Source organism: Gorilla gorilla, chromosome 4 (assembly GCF_029281585.2).
Source record: "Gorilla gorilla gorilla isolate KB3781 chromosome 4, NHGRI_mGorGor1-v2.1_pri, whole genome shotgun sequence".
Classification (NCBI taxonomy): domain Eukaryota; kingdom Metazoa; phylum Chordata; class Mammalia; order Primates; family Hominidae; genus Gorilla; species Gorilla gorilla.
Window position 1 is genome coordinate 138,690,010 of NC_073228.2, and position 25,131 is coordinate 138,715,140.

Here is a 25,131-nt window from a genome sequence, read left to right on the forward strand (position 1 = left end):
CTTTTGAAATAGTTTTCAGGGATGCATAACAAAACAAAAATTAGGTGAAACAATCTGAATTTTATTGTAAAGGTTAAATTGAACACTTTAAAGCATAGCCTTAAGAATTTTGGTGGTTAGGCTACTGATGTATTTATCTTTCCAGCTGTCATCATGACTCCAACTCGAGAACTGGCTTTACAGATTACTAAAGAGTGTAAGAAGTTTTCCAAGACTTTGGGACTTAGAGTGGTCTGTGTTTACGGAGGAACAGGAATCAGTGAGCAGGTAGTTATATAAGAAACATTCATGTTTTCCATTCTTTTCTCAAGTTGGATGATTCAGTAAAGTAAAAGTGACTTTTAGTTTTTTGAATAGTGATTGCTTCTAAAATCATTTAAAAAATGAAGTATAAAAATAATAGTAAGAATTAGTTATTTTATGCAGGATGAATACCTTTGGAGATGTAATGTACAGCATGGTGACTAGTTAATATTATATTGTATGCTGAAAATTTGCTAAGCCAGTAGATCTCACATCATGTTTTTTTTTTTTCTTTTTTGAGATGGAGTCTCGCTCTGTCGCCCAGGCTGGAGTACAGTGGCGCGATCTCGGCTCACTGCAACCTCTGCCTCCCTGGTTCAAGCGATTCTCCTACCTCAGCCTCCCAAGTTGCTGGGACTACAGGTGCCCGCCACCACGCCTGGCTAATTTTTGTATTTTTAGTAGAGATGGGGTTTCACCATATTGGCCAGATTGGTCTTGAACACCTGACCTCAGGTGATCCTCCTGCCTCGGCCTCCCAAAGTGTTGCGATTACAGGCGTGAGCCACCACGCCTGACCAGTCTTACATGTTCTTACCACAAAAGAAAATATTGGTAACTATGTGAGGTGATATGTTAGCTTGATTGTGGTCATCATTTCAGAGTGTATATGTATATCAAACATGTTGTACGCCTTAAATATATATAATTTTTGTTAATTATGACCCAATATAGTTGTGGCAAAAAATAACATACTATGTTAATGCTATATTAGAATTTTTGAATCTTTTTACATAGATTATCCCTCCTCCCTCTTCCCCTGCCTGAGAAAGCAGATTTTTTTTTTCATTTTACATATGAGGAAATATTCAGAAAGATTTGTTAAGTTGACCAATTAGGTTAATACGTTCTAGAGTTTGTCCTGGAACCTAGGTCTCTGATCTCTGAGCATTTGTTTTCTCTAATCTATGCTGACATCTTTAAAAAGTGATGGTGGCCAGGCACGGTGGCTCACGCCTGTAATCCCAGCACTTTGAGAGGCCAAAGCGGGTGGATCATGAGGTCAGGAGCTCAAGACCAGCCTAGCCAACATGGCGAGACTCCCCATCTCTACTGAAAACACAGAAATTAGCCTGGCTTGGTGGCGCCTGCCTGTAATATCAGCTACTCGGTAGGCTGAGGCAGGAGAATCACTTGAACCTGGGAGGCGGAGGTTGCAGTAAGCTGAGATCACGCCACTGCACTCCAGCCTGGGAGACAGAGCAAGACTCCATCTTGGGGGGTGGGGAAAGTGATGGTGATTCCTGGGATGCATTAATATCAGAGGTGTTTTGTTGTTGTTGTTGTTGTTTTTTGGTTTTGTTTTATTTGAGACAGCATCTTACTCTGTTGCCCGGGCTGGAGTGCAGTGGGGTCACCTTGGCTCACTGCATCCTTGACCTCCTGGGCTTAAGCCGTCCTCCCTCTTGAGCCTCCTGAGTCGCTGGGATCACAGACGCATGCCACCACACCCGGCTAGTTTTTGTATTTTTTTGTAGAGACGAGATTTTGCCGTGTTGCCCAGGCTGGTCTCGAATTCCTGGGCTCAAGCAATCTGCTTGCCTCGGCTTCCCTTTGTAACACCTCCGAAAGGTATAGACGTGAGCCACTGTGACCAGCCCTTCAGCTGTCTTCTAAAGAATGAAATAGTTTTCAGATATTTTGCTTAACTAGAAGAAGGCAAAAAAGTAGGTTCTGTGATTGGATAAGTTTTGGAAATGTTGGAGTATAAAAAGTTAAAACCACTTTCTTTCCTGTAAGACTTCTTAGTTCTTAATAAGCTAATGTATATTGTGTTGCTAGATAAATGGGATAAATTAAGTGACGTTTTCTGAACTTAACTACAAAACTGTTTCTTAGGACTATTGTTACAAGAACACACTTCAAGAATATTTGCTTTTGTTAACTCCAGTGCTATTTTAATTACTTCAAATTACTTCATTTTCTAAGTTTATCTTTATGATTTTTTCATGACTATAGTTTGTAGAAATACACTTACAAAATAACATGGTACATGCCTGCACGTTGTATTTTTATAAATGCCAAACAAAAGTTTTATGATGTTAAGGGACTTCTGGTATTTTCCATCCCATTTCATTTAAAAAATGCTGGTTGTGGTTGAACACTATGGCTCATACCTGTAATCATCACAGCACTTTGGGAGGCTGAAATGGAAGAATCAGTTGAGTCCAGGAGTTTGTGACCAGCCTGGGCAATGTAGTGAGACCCCATCTCTTAAAACAGTAAATAAATTAGCGAGTGCCTGTAGTCCTAGATACTGGGAGGGTGTGTGGGGTGGTGGGGGGAGGGGCTGAGATGGGAGGGTCACTTGAGCCCAGGATCTAGGCTGCAGTGACCTATGATGACACTGCTGCACTGGGCAACAGAGCCTGGGCAACAGAGTGAGACCCTGTCTCAAAAAAAAAAAAAAAAAAAAGCTGATTATGACTGTTAAAGTGATTTCATGATTCACTAATGTGGCAACCCTCAATTTGAAAAACACTAGTCTATGTGGTCACTTAGAAATTTCTTTTTCTGAGGCATGGTCTTGCTCTTGCTCAGGCTGGAGTGCAAGGATGTGATCATAGCTCACTCCAACCTTGAACTCCTGGGCTCAAGAGATTATCAGTTTTTTTTTTAAAAACTGCTTTCTTAAGTTCATTTCTTGGTTTTGAGGGATAGTGGCAAATCAAATTTGCAAAATTCTCTAGTTCTTATTTGTTTCAAATTTATGGCACTATGTGGTCACGTTGTTGCTATTTCTTTAGTAGTGCCCCGAGATTCAAAATAATTAAGCAGGAAGCTTGGAAGTCTTCTAATTAGACTAGGCAAGAACTAAATGCAATATTTTTTAGTGTTTAAGTAAGCATTAGTGATAGACTATAAAGTTTCATCTTTTTTATTAGATTGCTGAGCTGAAAAGAGGTGCTGAAATTATTGTTTGCACACCTGGTCGAATGATTGACATGTTAGCAGCTAACAGTGGTAAGTCAGGGGTATTTTTTTGGTGTCTTTTATTTTTGAATTCTTTACATTTTTTTGTTAAAACAGATGCAAGAAACCAACAAGGTTTCTATATTTCTTCTTAAAGCTGCAGTATCTTAAAATTTGTAGCCTGTAGTCCCAGCTACTTGGGAGGCTGAGGCAGGAGAATAGCTTGAACCCGGGAGGCGGAGCTTGCAGTGAGCCAAGATCGCACCACTGTACTCCAGCCTGGGTGACAGAGTAAGACTCCGTCTCAAAAAAAAAAAAAAAAATTGTAACAAGTTGATTATTACAAACATTAATGATATTTTTGCAATTTAAAATTTTTTTTCAGAAGTAACTCCATCTGATCATAACTTGGATTCTTAATCCATTTTTGGCCTGGCTTTGCTTAGTAAAAGAGTGGGGTAGTAGCCTTTTCTTTATTACAAAATTTAGACTTTTTCTCCACATGAGCTAGTATTTTCTTAGATACTACATAAATTAAGATATTGCAGCTTCAAGAAATTTTATCTTTTGTAAATATTGCATGTTTGTAGCTCATATGTTATGCTTTGTTAAATTATTCCCTATCAAAACTCTTACTAAACTGTTGACATTATTTAACTTCTGTGGAGAAAGGCCCTTCAAGATTTATAGAACTGGGCTTCCGAGACTTAAACCATCAAAGGTAGGTAATTTAATGCTGTTCCCGACCTTGCAAAACTAATTGGGGCTACAAATGCTAGTGTGGAATACTTAAATATTAGATAGCACTTATTTTGGCACTTTTTATTTTTTGAAGAAAATGCTCTCAGAGGTTTCCATTGCAATATTTAGTGTGTACATAATAGAGTATTAAAAACTGAGTTAGTGCATGTTTCTAGTAGTATTCTGCTTGAATTTCTAATTCTAATTGTACATGAAGTTGGCAAAGTGACATCGAAATTGTTTGAGAAGTCATTGTGCTTGTCTAGCATATGGAAGGTTTTGGTTTGAATGCTGTTTAAATAATCCCCCCCCCTTTTTTTTCTCAATGCTGCATTGATTAAGTCTCCTCCTGAAATTCATCTTGATTAATTTTACCTTTTTCTCTTATCTGTCATTGTGGTCTATTTTTAAATAACTATTTTATACGTGTTTTTGCCAGGTGATTGATTCAACAGTTGATAGCAATGCTTCTGTTAATATTTTAGAAGGAATTTCCTATGTATGTATTTTGTTTTCACTGGTTAGGAAGCCAGTTGCATTTATTTAAGTCAGTGGGTTCACTTCATAAAATTGGGATTTATATCTTTGTATGGAAAATGTATTTATGTAATGTGTTTTGGTATTTAAAGTTTTTGTGTGATACGTTAATTTCCTAATGCTGTCAAATAGCTTCTCATTAAGAGTTTGACATGCCCATTTAAGAAGCTTCTAAATATATGGAAGTAGGTTATAAAATAATATAGAGAGACATTTTCTGTGTCTAAAATAGTTAGCACTAGAACTTGCTTTCCACACATACGCTGTAATCTCTAATATGTTTTTTTCTAGGTGATGCTGTCAGATAATGGCTGATGTGGCTCGATGCTTCATCTCAGTCTTAGTTTTATGATGTGTTTTGGAGAGGGCTGTTTTCTGAATTTTACAGGTTCTTCAGGCCCTATGATGGTATGCAAGAGACGAGTTTGACAAAATAAAGGGCCTCATATACCCATTGTCAGAAAGTATTTGCCACTAGATTAAGACATTGTAGATCAAAATTTCTTTTCACTTTTTAAAGATACCTAACTTACCCCTCTGGTTAAGTCAGGCATTTTAGTTTCCTTTACAGTTTTTAAAAGTTCTTGGTAGCCGTAAAATGAATTGTGACTGATTTTTAGTTTTCTTTTTGTCTTTATTTTTCTTTTCATCTTAGGTCGGGTCACAAATCTTCGAAGAGTGACATATGTTGTTTTAGATGAAGCAGACAGAATGTTTGACATGGGTTTTGAACCCCAGGTAATCATTAAATTTCTTAACTGTTTTGAAATGTAAATATAACTTTGTAGTTGCCATGAGAATGAAATGTTCATGTGGTTTCTGAAATTCACACACACACTTTTCTGTTGCACGGTAATACAGAAGACTGGGGACATACAGTATGGAAGTACATATTTATGTTTCAGATTCCTCACAAAACTTCTTCAGGAGGTATTTATACCGGCATTTCTTAGCCATCTAAGACCAACACCAACAAAGCTAGAATTGGAGTGCTAATAATAGAGCTTAAGCCTTATTTTTTTTTTTTTTCAGATGGAATCTTGCTCTGTCGCCCAGACTGCAGTGCAGTGGAGAACGATCACCACTCACTGCAACCTCTGCCTCCTGGGTTCAAGCGATTCTTCTGCCTCAGCCTCCCGAGTACCTGGGACTACAGGTGCCCGCCACCACGCCCGGCTAACTTTTGTACTTTTAGTAGAGATGGAGTTTCACCACGTTGGCCAGGCTGGTCTCGAACTCCTGACCTCAGGTGATCCACCCGCCTTGGCCTCCCAAAGTGTTGGGATTACAGGCGTGAGCCACTGTGCCCGGCCCATTGTCTTTTTAAATAAATTCTTTTAATTCATGCTTTTAGATACCTCATTATCTAGTCTTGATAGCACGTTATTTACATTTACCAAAGTCATTCACGTTTGCTAAGATAATGGCCCAAAGAATTTATCTAGCTTAGGTTTTTATGTTCCTTATATATGCTCTTTGCTCAGGTACAAAATTTCAGTGATACACATTTATAGGAACACATTTTAAAGGTGGTAGATGAGGTCAGGAGATCGAGACCATCCTGGCTATCACGGTGAAACCCCATATCTACTAAAAATACAAAAAAATTAGCCGGGCGTGGTGGCAGGTGCCTGTAGTCCCAGCTACTCAGGAGGCTGAGGCAGGGGAATGGCGTGAACCCCGGTGGCGGAGCTTGCAGTGAGCTGAGATCACGCTGCTGCACTCCAGCCTGGGAGACAGAGCGAGACTCCGTCTCAAAAAAAAAAAAAAGGTGGTAGAAGGTTTTCTTAAGAAGATCATTGTGAATTGTCAGTAGGCTGTAGTTGCCGAAAAATGAATAAAAAAGGATTATAAGAGACCACAGTAATGGAAATGTGCATGGAAAAGGGATAAGGCAAATGTCATATTTAGCCTTTTCAGTTTATCCATGTACTCTCCAAAAATTTATTGCCAGTTATATGATAGTGCATGTATTGTATTTAGATTTAGGGACTGCATTCTAAATGAGATGTAAATAGAGGAACACAGAGGAAGCAGGATTATGGTAATGCTTGAACCATATGCGAAACAGTTAAAATGATATTTAGCTTTGGGCAGGGAATCTGGCTCATGCCTTTAATCCCAGCAATTTGGGAGGCCGAGGCAGGCAGATCACTTGAAGTCAGGAGATCAGCCTAGCCTGGCCAACATCGTGAAACCCCGTTTCTACTAAAAATACAAAAATTAGCTGGACATGGTGACGGGCGCCTATAATCCCAGCTACTTGGGAGGCTGAGTCAGGAGAATCACTTGAACTGGGAGGCACAGGGTGTAGGGAGCCGAGATCGCATTACTGTACTTAAGCCTGGGTGATAGAACGAGACTTAGTCTCAAAAAATAATAATATAATAATAATAATAGTAATAATAATCAGCTTTGAGTAGAAGATAAGATAGCATCCTTTAACTCTGAACAAGTGTCACATGAAAGCAGCATTGAATTTATTTTTTTCGTCCCAAGGAGTACAAATGGGATCCAGTGGGGAAGTCATATGGAGCTTGATCTGAGTTTAGTTTGAGGAAGGACTGAATCAACATTATTTGGAGAGGAAACATTGCTTCGTGAGGGAGCGGGGGCTGATATACTGAATATCTGTTTCTTCCAGGTGTTCAAGCAGAGTCAAGGGGTCTGTTTGTTGTGGAAAGAGAGTAAAGAGAATTGAAGTATCAGATGGAACACAGTCATGTGCCCTTTAATGTCTTTCCCAATCATGTGAAATCTTAGATTTTATTATAATGCTTTAAGTAGATAGAGTGATTGATAGGGACCTTCTGGTAAACCAAGTTCTTATAGAGTGAGTTCAACACAACATTTTCCATTGAAAGGCAAAGTGTGAATCATTCCTTGCCATAAATACATACAGATACATAAGTACATATAAACAAAATAAATGATTAATTCAGCATTATCTCATGTATTTATGTCCGTGTATGTGCTTAGGTACATGTATGTGCGTATGTACATGTGTATAAGTACATGAGAGAGAAATGCTGAATAATTGTTGATAACTGAAAACCTGCTGGAGGCTTGGCGTGGTGATGTATGCTTAGGATCTCTGCACTTTGGGAGGTCGAGGCAGGTGGATTGCTTGAATTCAGGAGTTCAAGACAAGCAGGGGGCAACATGGCGAAACCTCGTCTCTACAAAAAAATATAAAAATTAGCTAGGTGTGGGGGCGTGCGCCTATCGTCCCAGCTACTCAGGAGGCTGAAGTAGCAGGATTGCTTGAGCCTGGGAGATAGAGGCTGTTGTGAGCCAACATAATGCCTCTGCACTCCAGCCTGGGCGACAGAGTGAGACCGTGTCTCAAGAAAAAAGAGGAAAATTTCGATTTAGTTTGTGATTATTTTGTGAGCTTCATAGATTAAAAAACACGAAGTAAGGTTTCAGTGTCATGCAGCACTATTTGGAGGTGTAGCAACAAAAGACACTGTCATGTAAATGAAAGCTAGTGCTATTGAATGCAAAGCTGCACACTGACTTATGCCTAGAGAAGAGTTGGCAAGCAGTAGTGTGCTTCCAGGCATGATTCTGTATTGAAGAAAATAGTGAGAATTGGGAATTATTTTTATTTATTTATTTATTTTGAGACAGAGTTTCACTCTGTCACCTAGGCTGAAGTGCAGTGGCTCACTGCAACCTCCGCCTCCCAGGTTCAAGTGATTCTCCTGCCTCACCCTCCTGAGTAGCTGGTATTATAGGCGCGTGCCACCACGCCTGGCTAATTTTTGTATATTTAGTAGAGACAGGGTTTCACCATGTTGGCTGGACTGGTCTCGAACTCCTGAGCTCAAGTGATCCACCTGCCTTGACCTCCCAAAGTGCTGGGATTACAGGCCTGAGCCACCACACCCAGCCTGAAAACTGAACATTTGAATTTAGTAATGTGGTAACTTGGGAATCAGATTCTCCCCTTTCCCTAGGGTTTACTGTTTTTTATTACTGTTATTGTTTATTATTTTTATTTTTGATTGTTGTAGGCAGTCTGGCAAGGATTGCCCTGAGGTGTAAACTTAAGGTCATTTCATGTGTTTTCTGAGCCTGTGGTATTCTCTATGTGTGGTTACTTTGTAATTTTCTCTGGATATTCATTTGTTTTTTAATCTCCTAGTATTTGATTTTTGGCTGTCAAAAGGAGAAAAATTAAGGCAGAGGGAAGGGGCATCAGATTTTAAATCCCCTGGTAGTCACTTCTGCTTGAGAGGCCCGGGCTTGTAGTGGTTGGCGGGGTGTGAATGCAACAATAACAGGCAGGTGTCTCTTTGTCTTCACCTCTGTGATCAGAGTAGCAATCAGAGCAGAGATCCTCCGTATTTGGAGGACAGAGTCCTTCTTGACGACCCTAGCTCTTGCAAGCTCTGTACAGTTTGCTTCAGAAACATGTGTACGCCTGCCTGCTGTGGGGCTGTATGTGGGGGATGGTTAACTGCTACTGTGCTGCCAGCTGAAAATGGCAGAAAATAGCCACAATTTATCTTCCAGGCTGTTCCCAGGAAGTTGCAAACCTTCTGTAGGCTCCAGAGTTCCAAAGTGGTTACATCAGACAGATTCTACCAGCACAATTGTTGTCTAGGTGTGGATACAGATTCCTGGTGATTCCTGTTCTGCCAACTTCCCAGAATCCTCCTCTTTTTGTCTGTTTTTATTGCATATTCCTAGTACTTCCTGGTTCAAAATGGGTCTTTAATAAAAATGTGTTGAATAAATGAAGGAAAACAGTGGTAGTTGGTTGTATCCTAGATATAATTTGAAGATAGACCGCTATATTTGTTGATGGATTGGTTGCAAGATGAGTGACAGAGATTAATCAAAGATGTCTCCTAGATTTTTGTCCTAAGCATGTGTGGAGTTGTCATTTCTTGAGATTGGGAGACTGTGGGAGTGGCAAAACTGAGACAGTTGTTCTCAAAAGTCCTTTTACTTGGTTTTAACATTGCATAAGCTTTGAAGACCATATTTACCATATTTATTTGTAATGTTTTTTTTTTCTCAGGTCATGCGCATCGTGGATAATGTTCGTCCTGATCGACAGACGGTTATGTTTTCAGCTACTTTCCCCAGAGCTATGGAGGCTTTGGCTCGCAGGATCCTGAGTAAACCTATTGAAGTACAAGTTGGAGGCAGGAGTGTGGTTTGCTCAGATGTGGAGCAACAAGTGGTGGGTACCATCTTTAGCAAATTCCCAGTTTCCTTGATACTTAGGTGGTATGTGTGATTCTTCTGTGATCACTCTTTGTGAGGTAGGCAAGGTAATTTCTAAAATGAAGTCGTATACCACTACTCTAGCCTTCAGTATTTTACCAGATAAACTTAACTATGCTGTTCCACGGAACTATTTAAAATGCTCGTTTTGTTTTTTTTTTTTTTGCTGGGTGCAGTGGTGCATGCCTGAAGTCGCAGCTTTGCAGTCCCCGTAGTTCTGGGCTGTAGTGCACTATGCCTATCTTTGTCCATACTAAGTTCAGCATCAGTGTGGTGACCTCCCGGTAACAGGGGACCACCAGATTGCCTAAAGAATGGGATATTCTGTCCAGGGCAGAAAAACAGAACAGGTCAAAACTTTTGTGCTGATTGTAGTTGAAGCACATCTGTGAATAGCACCCTAGGCATAGTGAGCCCTGTCTCTTTAAAGACAAATAAAATAAAACGTCGTTTTAGTTTCTGTCACCAAAAGTGGTGAGTGGTGAATGGTGAGCTGATATATAGAAATTTCACATACCAGATGGGCATGGTGACTCATGCCTGTAATCCCAGTATTTTGGGAGACCGTGGTAGGAGGATCACTTGAGGCCAGGAGCTGGAGACTAGCTTGGGCAATATAGTGAGACCCCTGTCCCTGCAAAGGAAAAGGAAATGTCACATACCTATTTTATTTCTTGGTTACTAGGATATGAAATTAAGAGCCAGAGAGAACAGATGATCATTTGCCCTCATTTGCAAGCCTGTTAAACCCTGAAAGTTTACAATTTTTATTGTTTACAATTAAAATGAACATCTTCCTAGCCCTTGCTAAAGATATAGCAAGATATTGTCATTCATTCACCACAAATAAAATGAATATTTCTGTCCAGGGGATCCATTTGCATTTTCACTTCATTAACTTGATACAATATGGTGTTTTCAGATTGTGATTGAAGAAGAAAAGAAATTCTTGAAGTTACTTGAGCTTCTAGGCCATTATCAAGAGTCAGGATCTGTCATTATATTTGTGGATAAGCAGGAACATGCTGATGGTCTTCTTAAGGATTTAATGAGAGCATCTTATCCTTGCATGTCTCTTCATGGAGGTAATTATTCACTTGATTCACACATAAAATATCTATTAAGTACTTGCCAAGCATTGTGCTGTGTTCTCGATGATATTTACTTTGTTCTCTATAATTCAAAACTAAATTTTATGTCAGTTTTTACTCCAAAGTGCTTTGTGGGAGTAAGATTATTATCATCCCATCTAAGAGAAAGAAGATCATACAGGCATACTTTGGTTTGACCAAGTTCCATCGCCATTTATCAACTATGGAGGAATTGAATTTAACTTTTCTCTGTGTTATACCCTTTCCATTGCACGTGCTATCTGTAGGTTTTCATGATTCACTTTAAAGAGCTTTTATTGAAATTTCAAAGTAACATTTTAATTTCTTGTGATATTGCTATCACATGCATGTAATAGCAGTATCACAGTATGTGGAACTAGAACACAAAACACAGACCATGCGTGGTAGCTCACGCCTGTAATCCTAGCACTTGGAGAGGCCGAGGTGGGCAGATCATCCGAGGTCAGGAGTTGGAGACCAGTCTGGCCAACATGGCGAAACTCCATCTGTACTAAAAATATAAAACTTAGCTGGGCATGGTGGCACATGCCTGTAATCCCAGCTACGAGGCAGGAGAACCGCTTGAACCTGGGAGGCGGAGGTTGCTGTGAGCTGAGATCATGCCACTGCACTCCACTCTGGGCAACAGAGTGAGACTCTCTCCATTAAAAAAAAAAAGAAAAGAAAAGCCAGGCGAGGTGGCTCACACCTGTAATCCCAGAACTTTGGGAGGCTGAGGCGGGCGGATCACCTGAGGTTGGGAGTTCAAGACCAGCCTGACCAACATGGAGAAACCCGTCTCTACTAAAAATACAAAATTAGCCGGGCATGGTGGTGCATGCCTGTAATCCCAGCTACTTGGGAGGCTGAGGCAGGAGAATCGCTTGAACACGGGAGGGGGAGGTTGCCGGGAGGCAGAAGTTGCGGTGAGCTGAGATTGCGCCATTGCACTCCAGCCTGGGCAACAAGAGTGAAACTCTGTATCAAAAAAAAAAAAAAAAAAAACACACAAAACACATGGAACAGAGACAGTTTGAATTATTCTCATTAACTAAGTGTTCTGGCTATCAGTAGCTTAGTAATGAATCACTCCAAAATTTAGTTGCAATAGTTACTTATTTTGCTTATGAATCTTCAATTTGCGCAGAGCTCACCATATATATCTAGTCTCTGTTTCATGCTGTATGTGCTGGGACACAGTGGAGCTGGGCATCACCTACCAATCTACCTCACTTTATGTGGCTGGCAAATTGGTACTGGCTCTTGACTAGGAGCTCAGTTAGGCCTTGGTCATGGGCCCTTGTGGGCCTCTCTATGAGGCTGCTTGGCCAAGAGGAAAGAACAAGAAGCTGCACAGCCAGTTAAGGATGATACTGGAGTTGGCAGAGCTTTCATTCTGCCATATAGAAATAGGTTGGTTACCACACTGGCCCAGATTCAAGGGAGTGGAGGCATAGGTGTCACTTCTTGATTGAGAGAGTGTCATCCCACATGCAGAAAAGCATATGGAATAGGACATATCTTTGAAATACAGTCTACTTCCAGCAGGCTTCATATGGGATGAAATTAAAGGGGCTTTGAAGATTTGTGTTTGGTTAACTTTTAATGTTTGAAAATGATTATGTATTTATTTATTTTGAGACAGAGTTTCGCTCTTGTTGCCCAGGCTGGAGTGCAATGGGGCAATCCTGGCTCACTGCAACCTCCGCCTCCCAGATTCAAGTGATTCTCCTGCCTCGGCCTCCCCAGTAGCTGGGATTACAGACATGCACCACCATGCCTGGCTAATTTTATATTTTTAGTAGAGACGGAGTTTCTCCATGTTGGTCAGGCTGGTCTCGAACTGCCGACCTCAGGTGATCCGCCCGCCTCAGCCTCCCAAAGTGCTGGGAATACAGGCGTGAGCCACCGTGCCCGGCCCGAAAATGACTTTTTTGTGTGTGGTAAATACTCACTATATAAAATATCCCCGCCCCCACCGTTTTTTTTTGTTGTTGTTGTTGTTTGTTTGTTTGTTTGTTTGAGACAGGGTCTTGCTCTGTCACCCAGGCTGGAGTGCAGTGGCATGATCTCAGCTCACTGCAACCTCTGCTTCCCGCCTCCTGGGTTCAAGCAGTTCTTGTGCCTCAGCCTCCCAAGTTGCTGGGACTATAGGTGCATGCCACCATGCCTGACTAATTTTTTGTGTGTGTTTTAGTAGAGACAGGGTTACGCCACGTTGGCCAGGCTGTTCTTGAGCTCCTGACCTCAGATAAGCCACTTGCCTTGGCCTCCCAAAGTGCTGGGATTACATGCGTGAACCACCACGCCCGGCCTTAGAATGTACCATTTTTTGTATATAATTCAGTGACATTAAGTATATTCACAATGCTATAACCTTCACTACTGCCTATTTCTAGAACGTTTTAATCACCCTGAATAGAAACTACCATTTTAAGTAACAAGTTTCTTCTCCCATCCCTGAGCAGTCGCTCATAACCTCTATTCTGCTTTCTGTCTCTATGCATTTGCCTATTCTGGGTACCTCCTACAAGTAGAATCGTACATTCTGTGTCTTTTTGTGACTGGTCTTTTTCACTTAGCAAAATGCTTTCAAGGTTCATATGTGTTGTAGCATTTGTCAGATTTTCTTTGTAAGGCTGAATAATATTCCATTGTATGTATATACAGCCAGCCCTTTGTGTCCATAGACTGCAGATTGAAAATATTTGGAAAAAAATTTGTCCGTCCTGAACATGCACAAAATCTATTCTTCTTGTCATTATTCCCTAAACAATACATTATAAAAACTATCTATTAATACATAGCATTTACATTGTAATCGGTGGTTTTAAGTAATCTAGAGTTTTTTAAAGTTTTCGGGAGGATGTAGGTAATATGGGCTTACTATGCCATTTTATATAAGGGACTTGAGCATCCTAGGATTTTGGTATCTGCCAGGGGCTCTGGAACCAATCCCCTGAGGATACTGAGCGATGACTACATTTGTTTATCATTTTTTAAGCTACTATTCTTTGTCTACCCACTCATCAGTTTTTCTTAATTTTTCACACATTTCAAATAAATAGGAGATCAGGTTATCACATTTCATGTCAATGTGCATATCATTAACACTAGTTCAAAACTTGTTTCACTTTTTTTTTTTTTTTTCTGAGACAGTCTCCCTGTGCTGCCCAGCTTGTCTTGAACTTCTGGGCTCAAGCAATCATCCCTCCTCAGCCTCCTAAGTAGCTGGGACTACAGCAAAATTTGTGAATATTTAAAAAAAAAAAAAAAAAAAGACAGCCGGGCACGGTGGCTCATGCCTGTAATCCCAGCACTTTGGGAGGTTGAGGCGGGTGGATCACTTGAGCTCAGGAGTTTGGGACCAGCCTGGCCAACATGGTGAAACCTTGTCTCTACTGAAAATACAAAAATTAGCCAGGCGTGGTGGCAGGTGCCTGTAATCCCAGCCACTCAGGTGGCTGAGGCAGGAGAATCGCTTAATCCTGGGAGGTGGAGGTTGCGGTAAACAGAGATTGCACCATTGCACTCTGGTGTGGGCGACAAAAGCGAGACTCCGTCTCAAGAAAAAAAAAAAAAAACCCTAATCTGGGCACAGTGTTGCATGCCTGTAGTCCCAGCTACTCGGGAGACTGAGGTGGAAGGATTGCTTGAGTCTAGGAGTTCGAGGCCAGTCTGGGCAACATAGTGAGACTCTGTCTCTTAAAAACAAACCAAAAAAACATCTAAGAAATTTCCCTCAGTTTATCTCTGTCCCTACCCCTCCAGAGTTAACCATTTTTACTTTTTTTAGATGGAATGTTGATCTGTCGCCCAGGCTGGAGTGCAGTGGCATGATCTAGGCTCCCTGCAACCTCCACCTCCCAGGTTCAAGTGATTCTCCTGCCTCAGCCTCCTGGGTAGCTGGGACTACACAGGCATGCACCGCCATGCCCGGCTAATTTTTGTATTTTTAGTGGAGACGGGATTTCACCATGTTGGCCAGGATGGTCTGGCACTCCTGACCTCAAGTGATCCACCTGCCTCGGCCTCCCAAAGTGCTGGGGTTACAGGCGTGAGCTCCTGCACCTGGCCTGAGTTAAGTACTTTAAACAAATTTTTTCAACATGGATTAGTTTTTTTTACCTCTTAGAGTTATAGATAAATGGAATCATATATAATGCATTGTTATTTATGTAAGGTTTCTTTTAGCATATGCCTTTTGAGATTGATCCATGTTGTTGCATGTATCAGTAGTTCTTCCCCTTTTATTGCTGAATAACATTCTATTATATGACTATGCCACAGTTTAGTCATTTCTGTTGGACACTGGGGGTGGGGGCTGCTTCCAGTATTTTGGTTGCTTTAGCCGCATCCCACAGAATACACCATAATCAGGTTGCAGAACAGTTCCATCACTTCCTAAAAAACTCCCTCATCGTGTCCCTATAAAGGTAATTAATTATAAAGGTACCTTTCCCTATCCATAACCGCTGGCAACCACTCGTGTGTGTTTTTGTTTGTTTGTTTCTTTTTGAGACAGAGTTTTGCTCTTGTTGCCCAGGCTGTAGTGCAATGATGCCATCTCGGCTCACTGCAACCTCCGCCTCCCGGGTTCAAGCGATTCTCTTGCCTCAGCCTCCTAAGTAGCTGGGATTACCGGCATGTGCCACCTCGTCTCACTAATTTTTGTATTTTTAGTAGAGATGGGTTGTCGCCATGTTGGTCAGGGTAGTCTCGCACTCCTGACCTCAGGTGATCCACCTGCCTCAGCCTCCCAAAGTGCTGGGGTTACAGGCTGAGCCACCACGCCTGGCCTCATGTATTCTTTTAAGAACGTTTGTAGGCTGGGTGCAGTGACTCATGCCTGTAATCTCAGCACTTTGGGAGGCCGAGTTGGGCAGATTGCTTGAGTCTGGGAGTTTGAGACCAGTCTGGGCAGCATAGCAAGACCCCATCTCTATGAAAAAATTTAAAAACTATAAAAAATTAGCCTCCCAGCTACTCAGGAGGCTGAGGTGGGAGGGAGGATTGTTTAAGCCTGGGAGGCGGAGGTTTCAGTGAGCCGAGATTATGCCACTGTACTCCCACCTTGGCGACAGAGTGAGACCCTGTCTCAAATGAAAAAAAAAGTTTATAAGGGAATCCTACAGTATGTAACTTTTTGCAGTTGGCTTTTTTTTACTCAGCTTAATAACTTTGATATGCATCCAAGTTCCAAGTTCTTGCATAGTTTATTTATTTATTTTTTTCCTTGAGACAACTTTTCTCTGTTGCCCAGGCTGGAGTACAGTGGCGCTCTCTCAGCTTGGCTCACTGCAACGTCTACCTCCCAGGCTCAAGCGATGCTCCACCTCAGCCTCTTGAGTAGTTGGGACTATACGAATGTGCCACCACACCCAACTAATTTTTTTAATATTTTTTTGTGGAGATGAGGTTTCACCATGTTGTCTAGGCTGATCTCAAACTCTTGGGTTCAAGCAGTCCTCCCGCCTCAAGCTCCAGAGTATTGGGATTCAAGCCTGAGCCACGGTGCCTGGCCTATAGTTCTTTTTTTCTTATTACTGAGTAGTATTCATTGTATGGATTTATCACTGTTTGTGTATCTGTTCATCTGTTTAAGGACTTTTTAGTTGTTTTTTTTTTTATAATTATGAATAAAGCTGCTATTATTCAAATAAAGGTTTTTGTGTGAATGTCAGCTTTCATTTCTCTAGGGTAGATAACAAAGAATGGGATTGCTACATCATATGGTGACTATATCTAGGGATGGTATTATTTGTATTTATTCTGTGTGGGGTTCATTTAACTTCTAGAATCTGTAAATTTATGTCCTGTTCTGAATTTGGGAAATTCTTCGTTATTTCTTTCCTGCCTTATTCTCCCTTTGGGACTTCAGTTATGTATGTTTGACTTTTTGATATTGTCTCACTGATGCTTTGTTCAGTCTTTTTCAACCTTTTTTTTCCCTTCTGTAGATCAAATTGGATAATTTCTTTCTTTCTTTTTTTTTTTTTTGAGATGGAGTTTTGTTCTTGTTGCCCAGGCTAAAGTGCAATGGCACTATCTTGGCTCACTGCAACCTCCGCCTCCCGGGTTCAAGTGATTTTTGTGCCTCAGCCTCCTGAGTAGCTGGGATTACAGGCGTATGCTACCACGTCCAGCTAACTGTATTTTTAGTAGAGACAGGGTTTCATCATGTTGGTCAGGCTGGTCTCGAACTCCTGATATCAGGTGATCCACCCACCTCGGCCTCCCAAAGTGCTGAGGTTACAGGCGTGAGCCACCGTGTTTGGCCCTGATAATTTCTTTTACCCTGTTGTCAACATTATCTTTTTTTTTTTTTTTTTTGTCATTGCCTATCTTCTGTTAAGCCCATCTAGTGAATTTTTGAATTCAGTTATTGTATTTTTTTAGTTCTAAAATTACAAATATGTTCTCTTTTAGATTTTCTTGTTTGTCTGATTAGATTTTCTAGACGTTCCTTGTAAGCATTTTTAAAAAGTCTTGATCATAATTATTATATGTGCTTTGAAATCTTTGTTAATTTTAACATCTGGGTCATACTGATGTCAGTCTCTATTGACTGTCTTTTCTCTTGATTTTTGTTTTATGGTTTTGTCTTTGTATGTCTAGTAATTTCTGTTTGCATACTGGACTTTGTGAATGATCCATTGTAGAGATTCTAAATTCTCAATTCTCTGATGTCCCCCTCAAGTGGCGTTTTGTTTTTGTTTTTGTGTGGTTTCCAAATAGGGCATTAACTTGGCAGAACCCAGCATCCAAACTCTGTCTGCCTTTAATGGGCAGCATCTGAAATCTCTTACTTTTTAATTTTATTATTATTTTTTATACAGAGTCTTGCTCTGTCTCCCAGGCTGTGTGCAGTGGCGTGATCTCAGCTCACTGGACCTCCATCTCCCAGGTTCAGGCGATTTTCCTGCTTCAGTCTCCCAAGTAGCTGGGATGACAGGTGCGTGCCACCACGCCCAGCTAATTTTTGTGTTTTTAGTAGAGATGGGGTTTCACCATGTTGGCCAGGCTGGTCTGGAACTCCTGACCTCAGGTGATCCACCCACCTTGGCCTCCCAAAGTACTGGGATTATAGGTCTGAGCCACCGAGCCTAGCCCTGAAATCTCTGAATTTTTTTTTTTTTCATCCCAACTGCTTAGATTTTTGCCTCAGGAATCTGTAGCTTAGGGGTCAGCCAGATAGTTGGGCAGCATATATACGCACAGTTGTGGGTTTCTGCTCCATTCTTTTCAGGATTTATCTCCTCTGTTTCCCAGTCCTGAGTTTGTTTTGAACACTTTCTGGTGGTTTATCTTATAAGACTGTGAGTTTCTGTTCAAGTTTTGACTTCCTCGCTTGGTCTGTGCACGGTCTGCCCCTAAGCAAAGAGTTTGAAATAAATAAGTAAATAAATACAGTCCTCTACACTTTGCCAGTGCCAGTGCAATACTTTCTTCCAAGTGTCAACTTTCTTCTCATTTCTGCTGCTGTTAGTCGCTCTCTGGTGTCTTTATGTAGTTGCTCTTTATTTTGCCCAGAGTTCATGGTTGTTACCTGCCGGAGGGATTGGTCCAGTAAGGTTTCTCCTACATTGTTGGGAATGTGTGTTTTTATATAGTAAGGAAGTTGTTTCCCGTAATACTTGTCTTTAATACTCCTTTTATCTTTTTGGCCAGAATTGTATCATATCATATGCTTAAGCCTCATTTCATAGGCAAAGAGAATGACAAGTGATGATTCTTCTTTTTTTTTTTTTTTTTTTTTGAGACAATTTCTTATTGTCTTGCTCTGTCTCCCAGGCTGGAGTGGAGGGGTGTGATCACAGCTTACTGCATCCTCGACCTCCAGGGCTCAAGCTGTCCTCCCACTTCAGCTTCCTGAATAGCTAAGACTGCAGGCATGAGCCACCATGCCTAGCCTATTTTTGTACTTTTTGTAAAGATGGGTTTTTGCTATGTTGCCCAGGGTGATCTGCCCACTTTGGCCTCCCAAAGCGCTGGAATTACGGGCGTGTGTCCTAGGACCTCTGAGAGTCCCTGAGATGTCAGGAGGTTATGAGGCTATATGTATTTTCATAATAATCCAATGATGTTATTTGCCTTTTTCTCATTCTCTCTTCTCTCTAGTATGTAGGGTTTGCCACAGACTAAATGACATGGTATATTGTGACAGATTGAATACAGAAGATATGACACTCCAATTATCTTCCATAAAGCGAGACCTGAAAAAGATTGGCAAAAATGTAAATCAGTGCCATTTGTCTTTTTATTTTTTTTGGGACAGGGTTTTACTCTGTCGCCCAAGGTGGAATGCAGAGGCACAATCACAGCTTACTATAGCCTGAACCTCTCTTTGCTCAGGTGATCCTCCCACCTCAGCCACCCGAGGAGTTGGGACTACAAGCGTGTGCCACCACACCAGGCTAATTTTTTGTAGAGAGGGGGCTTTTCCATGTTGCCCAGGCTGGCCCGTTTGTCTTAATAAATTATTTTATTGTTCCGGAAAAGTTACTTTTCACAAAAATGTGCTTTTTATTTTAACGTGTCATTGCTATTTTTTTTAGTCTTTTAATTTTTATTCAAAAATAATTTTTAAAATTTAGCTCTCTGACTCTGTGCTTGTGCCTTCAACACTTTCACCATGATTTTCTGTTCCTTGATAAGGAAAGCATGCTTAATCCTGTCATGATCACATTTAACACACATGGAACCACCGTAGGCTCTGCTGACATGTTTTTTTTTGTTTTGGACATTCACGTAACAATATTAGATCTCACAACACAAACCCCTTGAAGTCTGCGTGGGCGCATGCCACCTGCAGATTTTGGTGCTTTCCCAACTTTGTTGGTATAAAGGTAAACAATTCTATTACCAAGGATTCCAGACAACCTAGTTTTGTTAAAAGCTGTATTGTAGAAAGCCTATGACAGGCAGTATGTCAAATGCTTGACCATTCTGAGTGCCTCTAGACAACACCCCTGAAAGAAGAACTGTATTTTTTTTTTTTTTTTTTTTTTTTTTTTTGAGATAGAGTCTTGCTCTGTCGCCCAGGCTGGAGTGCGGTGGCATGATCTCTGCTCACTACAACCTCTGCCTCCCGGGTTCAAGCTATTCTGCCTCAGCCTCCTGAGTCGCTGGGTCTATAGGCGCCTGCCACCACGCCTGGCTAAATTTTGTATTTTTAGTAGAGATGGAGTTTCACCATGTTCACTAGGCTGGTCTTGAAATCCTGAGCTTGTAATCCGCCCGCCTCGGCCTCCCAAAGTGCTGGAATTACAGGCATGAGCCACCGCGTCTGGCCGAGGAACTGTATTTTTAAACAAATCCAATATTTAAAAATTTCCTCAGTTCTGATTTCTTTTCTTTTCTTTTTTTTTTGAGACAGAGTTTTACTCTTGTTATCCAGGCTGGAGTGCAGTGGCACGATCTTGGCTCACGGCAATTTCCACCTCCCAGGTTCAAGCAATTCTCCTGCTTCAGCCTTCTGAGTAGCTGGGATTACAGGTGGCTGCCACCATGCCTGGTTAATTTTTTTGTATTTTTAGAAGAGACAGGGTTTCGCCATGTTGACCAGGCTGGTCTCAAACTCCTGACCTAAGGTGATCCTCCTGCCTCGGCCTCCCAAAGTGCTGGGATTACAGGCGTGAGCCTTGCCCCCAGCCTCTCTGTTCTAATTTCTAATACATTAAGTATTGATAGACAAGACCTAAACTAAAGCTCTTTGGGTGCAGGTCCTTATTGATTTTAAGAGTGTAAAGACATCCTAAAGGCCAGGCGTGGTGGCTCACGCCTGTAATTTCAGTACTTTGGGAGGTGGGCGGATCACCCAAGGTCAGGAGTTCAAGACCAGCCTGGCCAACATGGCGAAACCCTGTCTCTACTAAAAATACAAAAATTAGCCAGGCATGGTGACAGTCACCTGTAGTCCCAGCTAGTGGGGAGGCTGAGGCAGGAGAATCGCTTGAACCTGGGAGGCAAAGGTTGCAGTGAGTCCAGATCACGCTATTGCACAAGCCTGGGCAACAAGAGTGAAACTCCGTCTTAAAAAAAAAAAAAAAAAAAGAGACATCCTGAAAACAGAAAGTTTGAGAAGGGCTGGTTTACACCAAGCACGATTCACTCTTTGAGACTGGGATTAGGCCCGTCTCTCATTTGATGTATACCTGACTATGTGTTGGGTTGGTATGTGAACAAAATTGGGGTTATTTTAAAAAGGAAGGGGGTTCATGGTTTTTGGGTTGACATCCCATATGCTGCTTCAGTTAGCATATTATATTCAATTCTAAGGAATCAATTTTGTGTGATTATGTTAGTAAGGATACCTTAGGCTAAAGTAAAAGTTTTGGTATTTTCAAATTATAAACTTAAATTTATATTGATATTGATTTCATTAAATTTTCTTAGGCGATTTTTTTGGTGAAGTGTTAGATTCCAGTTTCTTTGACAGTGATTCAAATACTTTCTTTAAATCAATCCTTGAAGAGTACCTTTAAAATTTTAGGTAGTACTAAGAATTAATATTGGTAATTATTTACGTGCTAAACAGTGTATGTTAAACCCAGATTTTCTGTGAAATCTTCCATTGAAAGCATGAGTTTTAAGTTTTGAGAGTTTATCTTATTCCCTTCTCTATTACCAGAGTTTCCTGGGAACCTCATCATAAAATATTTTGTGGTCTGGGCATGTCGTAATAGAACTTTATGGTATTTTATACTCTGCTTTGCCATTCATACTAAACCTCTTTGGATCATTTATTTAAGAGATATCCATTTGGGTACTTCTAAACCAGTATTCCTAAAACTTTAATTTGCATATGATAATCACCTAAGGGTTTTTTAAAATGCAGATTTTGATTCAGTAGTTTGGAGTATAACCCTAGTTTCTGCATTTCCTTTTTTTTTTTTTTTTCCTGAGACAGAGTCATGCTCTGTCGCCCGGGCTGGAGTGCAGTGGCACAATCTTGGCTCACGGCAACCTTTGCCTCCCAGGTTCAGGCATGTGCCACCACGCCTGGCTTTTTTTTTTTTTTTTTTTGTATTTTTGGTAGAGACAGGGTTTCACCATGTTGGTCAGGCTGGTCTCGAACTCCTGACCTCATGATCTGCCCGTCTCGGCCTCTCAAAGTGCTGGGATTACAGGCATGAGCCACCGCGCCTGGCCTAGATTCTGCATTTCTAACAAGCTCCCAGGTGATGCTGCTCTGGTCCTTGGACAAAACTGAGTAGCAAGGCTCTAAATAACCTACTGGGAAAGGAGAAAGATCTAACTCTTGTCAATATAGGCTGAATGTTTCTGCTTTTTCTCGCTTTGGCTCCCAAACAGGTTTAGATTAATTTCTGATATTGGACCTTTGCAAATATGAACCTTATATAGAAGAAAGGGGGCAATACAAGACCAGAGTTGAAAGATTCATAAATGAGTTAATAGCAATAACCTTTAATCTTGCCATTACATTTTCTTAGTCTTTTATTTTCTATATTTTAGGAGTTGGATGTGTCAATTTGTTCTTCACTGAGTTTAGATTCTTGGTCAGAAGAGATGGAAAATTTAATTTGAACATGTTTTAAAGCTCTTTAATTTACTTGCAGGCATTGATCAATATGACAGAGATAGCATCATAAATGACTTTAAGAATGGGACCTGCAAACTTCTTGTGGCTACCTCTGTTGCTGCCCGAGGTCTAGATGTGAAACATCTGATTCTTGTAGTAAATTATAGCTGCCCCAACCATTATGAGGATTATGTACACAGAGCAGGGCGGACTGGAAGAGCAGGAAACAAGGTAAAAATAAGTTTTTTATAGTTGATCTTCATTATATTAAAATACAGGTGTTTCTTTAGTATTTCAAGGAGTAGATAATAGGAGTTATGGAGACATTTTGAAAATCTTTAATCCACATAGTGTGAAGAGTGGTTGATGTTAATAATTTATATACATGTACAGGTCTAAGTGTTGTTCAAATTATCAGATACCTAGCTGCTCTTTGTAGGCAGATCCTGTTAACAGTTTGTCTTCCCTTTTAGGTTTTTCCCCTCATGCCTAAACATTTCTATACAGATGTTCCTTGATTTATGATGGGGTTACAATGTCCCGATAAACCCATCGTAAGGTGAAAATGCATTTTATATACCTGACGTACTAAACATCATAGTAGCCTAGCCTACCTTTAGCATGCTCAGAACACTTACATTAGGTTATACTTGGGCATCATCATCTAACACAAAGCCTATTTTATAATAAAGTATTGAATATCTCATGTAATTTACTGAATACTGTACTGGAAGTGAAAAATTGGTTGTATAGGTACTCAAAGTACAATTTCTACTGAATGCATATCACTTTTGCACCATGGTAAAGTTGAAAAATTATAAATTGAATCATTGTAAGTTGGGGACCATCTGTATACACATACACATAAATGTTTATACTTCAGGATCTTTTTTAAAAAAACATGGGATCATAAAATATACCCATCTCCACACCTACCAATTTCTCCTACTCCCCTCTTTACCTCCCTATCATTCATACATACATATATTACTTGCTTTTTTGACTCACCTGTATTCTAGAAACTGTATGGGTCTAACTCATTCCTTCTAGAGGCGGCAGACTATTCTGTTGTTGGAGACATTGATTATGATATATTTAATTTTCTAACCCTGTACATTGCATAATAAAGCAATAAGTAGTATTTATATGCCATAGCTTACATTAATGGATAACGTATTATCTGCCATATGTAATGTCATTTTAACTGTTTTACATATATAATGTTATTTTATCCTTACATATATAATGTCATTTTATCCTTAAAACTATTTAAGTGTTTTACATATATAATGTCATTTTATCCTTAAAACTTTCCTTTGAGGTAAATAATATTACTCTGTTTTATAGATGAGAAAAATTCATGCACATAGAATTTAGCTCACCTGCTTATGCACATTTAATAAGTAGTAATGGCATTTATTCTTTTAACCTATTGGAAGGAGTCAAGAATATTTTTTTGGAAAGGGCCATGTACTGAAAATTGTAGCCTATTTGGGCTCTGTCACATATTCTTCTCTTTCTCTCTCCTCTGTGTACATATGTGTTATTGTGTATATGTTCATAACCCTATAAAAATGTAAATACTTGTAGCCCCGTAGGAGTACAAAAGCAGACCATGGGTCAAAGGCAGTGGCTATTTAGATATTTCTGTTTTTGTTTTTGTTTTTTTGAGATGGAGTCTCGCTCTGTTGCCCAGACTGGAGTGCAGTGGCACGATCTTGGCTCACTGCAACCTCTGCCTTCCAGGTTCAAACGATTCTCCTGCCTCAGCCTCCCAAGTAGCTGGGACTACAGGCGTGTGCCACCACGCCTGGCTAATTTTTTGTATTTTTAGTAGAGACGGGGTTTCTACTAAAACCTGTGTTAGCCAGGATGGTCTCGATCTCCTGACCTCGTGATCTGCCCGCCTTGGCCTCTCAAAATGCTGGGATTACAGGCGTGAGCCACTGCACCCGGCCAAGATATTTCTGAATTAAAATCTTAAACCATGTTTTAAAATTCTTAACAGTTGGCTGGGCGCGGTGGCTCACGCCTGTAATCCCAGCACTTTGGGAGGCCGAGGCGGGCGGATCACCTGAGGTCGGGAGTTCAAGACCAGCCTGACCAACATGGAGAAACCCTGTTTCTACTAAAATAAAAATAAAAAATTAGCCGGGCATGGTGGCATATGCCTGTAATCCGAGCTACTCGGGAGGCTGAGGCAGGAGAAGAGCTTGAACCCGGGAGGCAGAGGTTGTGATGAACCGAGATTGTGCCATTGCACTCCAGCCTGGGCAGCAGGAGCAAAACTCTTGTCTCAGAAACAAACAAACAAACAAAAAATCGCAACAGTTGACTGTTTGGGTCAGATTGTTTTTTTGGTTTTGTTTTTTACATTTTTGTGGAGATGTGGTCTTGCCATTTTTGCCCAGGCTGGCCTCAAACTCCTAGGCTCAAGCTATCTTTCCACCTCTGCCTCCCCAAGTGCTGGGATTACAGGTGTGAGCCATTGTACCCAGCAAGGTCAGATTGTTTTGTGAAGATAGCAAACTCTAGCGAGACTCCATCTCAAAAAAAAAAAAGGAAAAACAAAAAACAAAATCAAAAGGTATGACCACACAATTGTGCATTTGTGTAAAATTACCTATGTTTCTTTTTTTTTTTTTGAGACAGAGTTTCACTCTTGTCACCCAGACTGAAGTACATTGGCGCCATCTCACACGCACTGCAATCTCTGTCTCCCAGGATCAAGTGATTCTC

General features: G+C 40.7%; 1 protein-coding gene and 1 pseudogene across 3 annotated transcripts in view; one reads left to right on the top strand and one right to left on the bottom strand.

Moving 5' to 3' along the window:
- DDX46 (DEAD-box helicase 46) overlaps positions 1-25,131 on the top strand; it is a 73,634-nt gene that overhangs the window by 29,713 nt on the left and 18,790 nt on the right. For all 3 annotated transcript variants that reach the window (XM_019028207.3, XM_019028208.4, XM_055386646.2), the window contains exons 11-16: positions 146-267; positions 3,189-3,267; positions 5,150-5,232; positions 9,527-9,691; positions 10,658-10,820; positions 22,430-22,623. In XM_019028207.3, coding sequence (XP_018883752.1) covers positions 146-267; positions 3,189-3,267; positions 5,150-5,232; positions 9,527-9,691; positions 10,658-10,820; positions 22,430-22,623 — 806 coding nt within the window. The remainder of the gene's footprint in view (positions 1-145; positions 268-3,188; positions 3,268-5,149; positions 5,233-9,526; positions 9,692-10,657; positions 10,821-22,429; positions 22,624-25,131) is intronic.
- Positions 19,434-19,795, bottom strand: LOC109026739 (large ribosomal subunit protein eL34-like; annotated as a pseudogene).